This window comes from Sphaerodactylus townsendi, linkage group LG07 (genome assembly GCF_021028975.2).
Source record: "Sphaerodactylus townsendi isolate TG3544 linkage group LG07, MPM_Stown_v2.3, whole genome shotgun sequence".
Classification (NCBI taxonomy): Eukaryota; Metazoa; Chordata; class Lepidosauria; order Squamata; family Sphaerodactylidae; genus Sphaerodactylus; species Sphaerodactylus townsendi.
Window position 1 is genome coordinate 97934910 of NC_059431.1, and position 6824 is coordinate 97941733.

At 43.9% G+C, this 6824-nt stretch overlaps 1 protein-coding gene across 1 annotated transcript; it reads right to left on the reverse strand.

The window, feature by feature from the left end:
- Positions 1–1036: 1036 nt before the first annotated feature.
- On the reverse strand, positions 1037–6624 carry SPINK2 (serine peptidase inhibitor Kazal type 2). The gene is made up of 4 exons (XM_048502651.1): positions 6420–6624; positions 5522–5562; positions 3427–3536; positions 1037–1194 (listed from the first exon to the last, which is right to left on the reverse strand). Exons 1-4 carry the CDS (start codon positions 6454–6456, stop codon positions 1149–1151), a joined length of 234 nt encoding a protein of 77 aa, XP_048358608.1. The 5' UTR covers positions 6457–6624; the 3' UTR covers positions 1037–1148.
- Positions 6625–6824: the final 200 nt, after the last annotated feature.

The following is a 6824-nucleotide window of genomic DNA, read 5'->3' on the forward strand; positions in this document are numbered from 1 at the left end:
TTACTAAAGCGTCACTATTGTGTTGAATGTTGGAAGTTAAGATCTATACAGAGAGCAGATGTAGACTTCAAGGCCATGCCTCTCTGTTACAGCAAAACAAGGCAATCTAGCACTTTATCCCATACATTCCTTGTATACCATATTTAATAATCAACATCAAATATTTATAAAGAAATATTGTAGGTTTTGTTTTCCTCATCGATTCAATTAAGAGTTTTCAGGAGCAAAGGGAAGTCCAAGACACTTAATACCATCAGATGTTGCAATTGTAAACACTGCTAGTCAATAAAAGTTGACTAGTCATTCCCGGATCTCAGCATAGAAAATGCACAGAGACCCTGTTCTGCCTGGGTGGTCTCCTATGCAAGAAAAAGTGGCTGCCCTTTCAAGGAAGGTTAATTGTGCTTAGATTAAAAGATAGCTTGGGCTATCCAGGTCAAGGTAGAAGCAAAGTAGCTGTGAAGTAACATTTAATCTATTATTCTATTAATCCATTTATTATTCTATTAATCTAATTCATTTAATCTATTATTGACGGGGAGGAACTTCATAGTAGTAGTAGTGGCAGCAGCAGCAGACCAGAAAGAAGGGAGCAGCAGAAGGGTCTATCTGTTTCTTTTCACACTCAACCTATTTTCCGTGATTGATCTGTCACTTTGAAATTCTGATTAAGTTGTGCTTCTTCTGCTTGCTTAAGTTGCATTTACACATGCACCTTTGCTGGAGCTCTGTGAATTACAAATACCTTCAGGTGGCAGTTTCTAGGGGCCTCTGTATTGATAACCCCCTCTTCCAATTTCTGACATCTCTTTCTCTCCATAACATGTTCATGGTATGAGCCACTGTACAAACTTACATCCCATTTATCACAACGAAAAGCTGTTATCAAAAACAGAATTTCCTAAGATTGTGACAGAAACACATAATCCTCCCAAACAACAAAACCTGGTGCACGCACTCCCTTCCCTACCAATAAACAAGCCACACATCTTTCCCCCCAATAAAATAGCAGCATTAAGCACACAGAGAGGCTGGATAAGGGTTAAACAGAGTGTTTTCATTTTAGCAGATTGGAAGCTACTTTTAAAAGATGGTTTCCACTTCTCAGTAGGTCACATGTGTACTGTCTTCCCTTGACGCTTGTCTCATCAGCATGGGCCTTTGCTGGCGATCTGGACATTCTTCTTCTCCTCCCTGTAGAGAGAAAGAAAATGACTGGGGATGGTGAAATGTACAAGCCCCATCCCAGAATATCAGTCTGGTGACTCATCCACAGACATCAGGTATCACATTCAACTATTAATTCCTCTGTGAAGAAAAGATCCCACCTAGATATGACAAGCGAGTAGGAGATGTCAGCAACTCAGCCTGGAAACTCGGACAGCCACTGCCACAGGAACTAATATCGGCCTTCACAAACAAAGGGTTTGACATGATATATAACAGCGTCATGTGGTAGGGAGAACTCTGGGAAAAATTACTCCCTTGACAGGGTCAAAACAAATGGTTGTGACCATTCAGTTTCTATCAACATGCAGACACTGCTAGCCTAAGTAGGCAGTCTCAGTTTTAGTTGGGGGAATTAGGTGGGACAGAGAGCGGGAGGGGGCAATTGGGATCGATAACTTATGTATATCAGGATAGTCTTTGGTGAAAACTCTCAAATGAGCAGGCAGTTGTATAATTCAAATGTAGTTTTACTAAGGGATAAAAATACAAAACTAGAAAATATATTTTAAGCAACAAGCGCACACATGCAAAGCATACGAGGGCTGACTAAGAGAAAAGAGAGGAAGTTGGATAGGGTTTCAAAGATGGGTGATAGTTACCAGTTTTGAAGGACGTTCAGGGAAAGCAGCGCTGAAGTGGAAAATGACTAGCATTTTCAGGAGCAAAGCAAATAACCCATATGCAAGTGAGTGCGCATGCATGGATCCAGAAAACCACACACACTATGAATGGTCAAAGGGCCAATATTTACACCCTAAAATGGGTCCTGAGGTAATATGTGGAACGCTGACTGGAAAGCCAGAGACAATAAATTAACTGATTGCTTTTCCAGGGATCCAGAGAAAAGATAGGAGAGGTTTGATGAGTTGTCAGGACCCAAGAAAATGCCTGGACTATTCTCTTGAATACCAATTGAGAGTTGATTAAATCACCTTAGGGTGACCCAATGGGGATTAGCTAGCTAGATTAGCTAGGGGATTGGCCAGCAAAGCAAGGGCAGTGGCGTAGCGCCAAGGGGACAGGGCGAGGGCGTTCTGGGGCAGGGGCAGATGGGGGTGTGGCGGGGGCGCAGGGCGCATGCGTGGCCCAGGTATAGTTTCCCCTTGCTCCGCCCCTGCATTAGGGCCAGGGGAAACGTTCAGTGGTCAACTACCTGCCAGCCCAGTCTTGACACACAAAATTCTCTGAGAGGCCTCCATTTTTTGTAGAGTAGTGCCTTTTTCTGATGCCAGTCTGGCCCACATGCCTTCATGGTACTCCCGTAGCGGAAGAGGAGGCCGACTGCTTACAACAGTTTCATTGGGACTTTTAAAAAAAAGTTCTGCATAATTGGGTAGTCCCAATTAGGCAGAAATCTCTCCATCATGTGTGAGTGGCCCAGTTTCACTAAGGGTCCTTGAAAGGGTCCTTGAAGACCTACAAAAAAAGGGGAGGAAGAGTAATCAATGGAAAAAATTCATCTCCTCATTCTATGAGTGGAGGTTTTCCTGAAGTTTAGGTGCTGAACTGCAGTGGTTTGTCTCTGTGCTGCCTCACAGCGTTATTTTTGTATTTGTTGTCTTTCCATGGCTTGCATACTTTAACAAACCACCTTTGGTCCAATTTGAGAAAACCCAAAGGCATAACAAAGAAACCATGGAAGACAACACAAATAGTGAGAAAACAGAAAAACTAATTTTGAGGAAACCCAGAGAGAGATGGAGGGAAAACCTAGGTGGGAATAACACCTTGCTGCTCACGGAACCTGAACCTTAAGACTGTAACACTAGAGTACTATACAATTACACTGCTCAAGTATGGGTGGAAGGGAAGGAAGAGGCAGGCACTGTATATGTGACCTAGTATAATAGTGTGGAGGACTATTGTACTAAAAATATCTAAAGTTGCTGAATTAGTTGTTTATTTGCAAAATTAACATGAATTTAGGGCCACAAGGAGAAAAGCACTGGAAGTTCTATGATTGCAATTCCCAGTTGTTGTTTTTTAATGCAATCATCTAGTTTAGCAGTACCAATTCTGATCAGGATTTGGGCACACCGGGGTCAGGGGGAGAGTTGAAACTTCTTCCCTGTATCACTTTCCCAGACTGAAATGTCTGTTGGAAACTACTGGAGCAAACACAAGTAACTGACCTGAAAGATTCCCCCTCAGCTTGGCTCTCAGACAGAGGATAAGAACAATGAATTCACCGGTTACCTGTTTGAAGAGCAAAGCATGCACTCATTTGCGTATGTTACTCCATCAGTCCCACAGACTGGATTAAAGTTCCTTGGGCATCCAGGCAAACCATACAAACTGCACTGGGGCTGCAAAGAAAACCGATTTGCTGACATTTACCAAAAAAGCATATTTTTAGAATACTTGAAATACAGATCAATCATTCTCTAAAGCCCACTTTGCCAGTGTCACAGAACTAGGGAACAATTCACAGAATTAAGTGGACCTGTGCAGCATTCAGCATGTCATAACGTGGGAAAGTTCACTGTGTATTCAGTCTGCAGTTCAACTCCCACGTATCAATTGTCCACTCACTTTGCTTTCTGAAGCTCAGTAGCTGCGCTATCAATGCAAGTTGAAGGTTGTACTGAGCACACGATGAACCAATTATCGAACTGCTCAGGGTCAATGAAACTATGGGTCTCGACAGGGTAATTCAGTCTTGGGAAGGCTGTGCAGTGTAACAGCTGTGAAAGGACTGAACATACACTGGGAAGACCTCAGTTCAGCACCTTAATTACTGGGAGATTTTAGTTCAAATCAGTTCCCATTAGCCGACTGTTACTTCACAGGGTAACCTGCAAGGAAAACCCAGCACCTCAAAAGAATAAATAAAATAAACACAAACTCACCCCTTCTTAAGGTTTGTGGAACAGCGATGTAACATTGCATGATGAAAACTGACATTGTATAGCATTGAGTCGGACTGCTAATATTGACAGAATAGGGAAATTTATTTCCCTATTCATAAAACAATGTTTATATTTTTGTCCTATTCTCCATCCAAAAAGTGGCTTTTGGAGCCACAATTAAAACATTTCAAAAATGTGTTACAGTGCCACTCCAAAGGCCTCCAAGTATCAGATTATCCATGACGCATATAGATCAAGGAATATCTGCACTTACATAGGCCAGTATGGTGTAGTAGTTAGTGTCGGACTAGGTCACAGTGGTGGCAAACCTTTGGCACTCCAGATGTTATGGTCTACAATTCCCATCAGCCCCTGCCAGCATGGCCAATTGGCCATGCTGGCAGGGAAGACTGATGAGCCAGCAGTCCATCCTTATCTGGAAGGTGCCAAAGAACCACCAGGAGACTAGAATCTGGGGAGACCCAGGTTCGAATCCCCCTTCTGCCATGGAAACTTGCTGACTGGCCTTGGGCCAGTCTCACACACATTCAGCCTAGCCTACCCCATAGGGTTGTTATGAGGATAAAACAGAGGAAACAACAAAAGCCACTTTGGGTCCCTACTGGGGAGAAAATCTTTCCATTGAGGAACGAATGAAGCAAATAAATAAAAAAAACCTCACAATAAGCCTCTGGACCATTTATTATTATTATTAAGTTTATATACCCTTAGGGGCTCAGGGCAGTTCACATCAATAAATACATTAAAACATTGACTGTGCTCTGAAAAGCTGGGCAGCACACTTTGAAAGGTGGAAAGTGATCCCAGAGGCGTTTAAAGGGCATTTTAAGAAGGGGGTAGTGGACTTCTGGGGAAATGGCACTTTCCTGCAGTTGAGCCTCTCGGGGGTTCCTAACCATTCTTGCTGAAAGGAGCAATTTTCCTGGCTCAAAGAGCGAGTTTTTCCTCAGCTCACCCTTCCTCAGATATTGGGGGCCTAAAATCCAACAGGTGGACTAGACAGGGCTTCATATAGACCCACTAGTTCAGGGGAAACCTAGGATTAGCAAGCCCATGTGAGCAGTGAGCCTTCAGAAGTAGACTCCCCCCTTTCTTTTGTAATATTTCTTTTCCTCTCTATTTTTTCAGTTCTTTTATTTTTAAAATTGTATTATTATTGTTTGTTTATGTTTGTTAATGTTTACTTGTTATGTTTGTTTATGTTTACTTTTCCCCATTCTTTTCTTCTTTCATTTCTGTAATTTCTTGTCGATAAAATAAAAATTATTTTTAAAAAGAAGGGGAGTAGTATAATACACTAAGGACCCCCCCCACACACACACACACCTGATTCACTGTAGCAACTGTACTTGTTATTGTATCAAGGGATGGGAAGAAGGTAGGAATTCTCTATCCCCCTTCTCATATACCCTTTAACTCACCACAGAGTCCCCCTTCCCCAGAGGAAGGATCAACAAAAGCCCTAGAAGGACAAAAAAGTTTCATTAACAAACATCCCCATTCCTTCCCGCAGCAGCCTCACTTACTTCCCGCCAATACCCAAAACACACAGAAACTCCAGACAAGATTTAATTAGTCAAAATAAAACAAAGCACCTAAATGACTTGCACCGTTTATCCCAGCAGAAAAGTTCATGCACTAAAGAGCCTCCTTTGCCGAGGAAATAAAACAGGGGCCTTTTAAAGCATTTTTATTCCAGTGCAAGCTTTGATGCTCAGACTCATGAAAGCTTGTGCTGGATTCAACATCGTCAGTTTTTAAAGATACACTAAAAAAGCAACAGGGAGTAACACCCCCCCCCTCCCCCAAAATAAACAAGGATGCAATTGGAAGAAAATTAATTTTATTCAATTATACTGTCCCTACGTGTTTCACCTGCACTTCCTGGGGGGAAGGGGGGATGTCTATAAAATCATGAACAAAAAAAACCCCAAATAAATAAACTGGCATTAAAAAGCAATTTTAATTAACTTCGTAAGAAGGCACTAAACATTAGGGCATGTGAAAAATGTATACAACCCTCCGATTTTATTCTGCGCTCCTGCACTGAGAGCTTAACACAGCTACTACCCCCGTCATGAAAATAAACATCTTTAAAGGTGCTGTTCAAGTTTTTGTTTTATCTTGCAACCTGTGGCCGAAATCTTAACAGGTGGAGCCTCGCTACCGAGTCGGGCTGTTTCCTGAAGGCGCACAGGAGCAAGGGGCAGCTGGTAAATTGGTAATTCCCGACCCCGCGCTGGTGTCCGTCCCCCTCCCCACACATCAATGGAGCCGTTGCTGGGGTGGGATGGAGGGAAAGCCCCCTCCTCTCGGTACCTGACACCAGCCACAGGAACGGGACCGACCCTCTCATCTTCCTCCAGCAGCGCCGACGGCAGGTGGAGAAAGGGGAGCAGCCAGTCCCGCCCTGAGGTGTCTGGGAGGTCCGTTAGAGCGCGCGGAGGAAACCACGCCCACGGGACCCCCAGGGGCGCCCCCCCTCCGCCCGCCATAGCAGCACGCGCCAGAAGGGGGAGGGGCCCAAGCCCCGCCGAGAAGCAACTGATGCTCGACGGGCCGGACCTGGCGCGCAAGTCTCCGCCCCTCGGCATCCAGCTAGCCAATGGCGCAAAAAGCCTGTCAGAGCGAGCCTGTCTATCAAGTCGAGGAACCCTGAAATTCTGTCAGAGTGAGGTCGTCATTCGTTTGCTTTAAATGGATTTTTAAACCAAAACTCACGAG

What these genes read in the sequence shown, in the direction of transcription:
- SPINK2 (XM_048502651.1), bottom strand. Translation starts at nt 6,456, where the DNA reads ATGAGAGGGTCGGTCCCGTTCCTGTGGCTGGTGTCAG. An exon ending in GTTCCTGTGGCTGGTGTCAG is followed by an intron (nt 5,563 to 6,419) that starts GTACCGAGAGGA and finishes TTGTCCTTCTAG; the next exon opens with GGCTTTTGTTGATCCTTCCT. An exon ending in ATGCTTTGCTCTTCAAACAG is followed by an intron (nt 1,195 to 3,426) that starts GTAACCGGTGAA and finishes TTCTCTCTACAG; the next exon opens with GGAGGAGAAGAAGAATGTCC.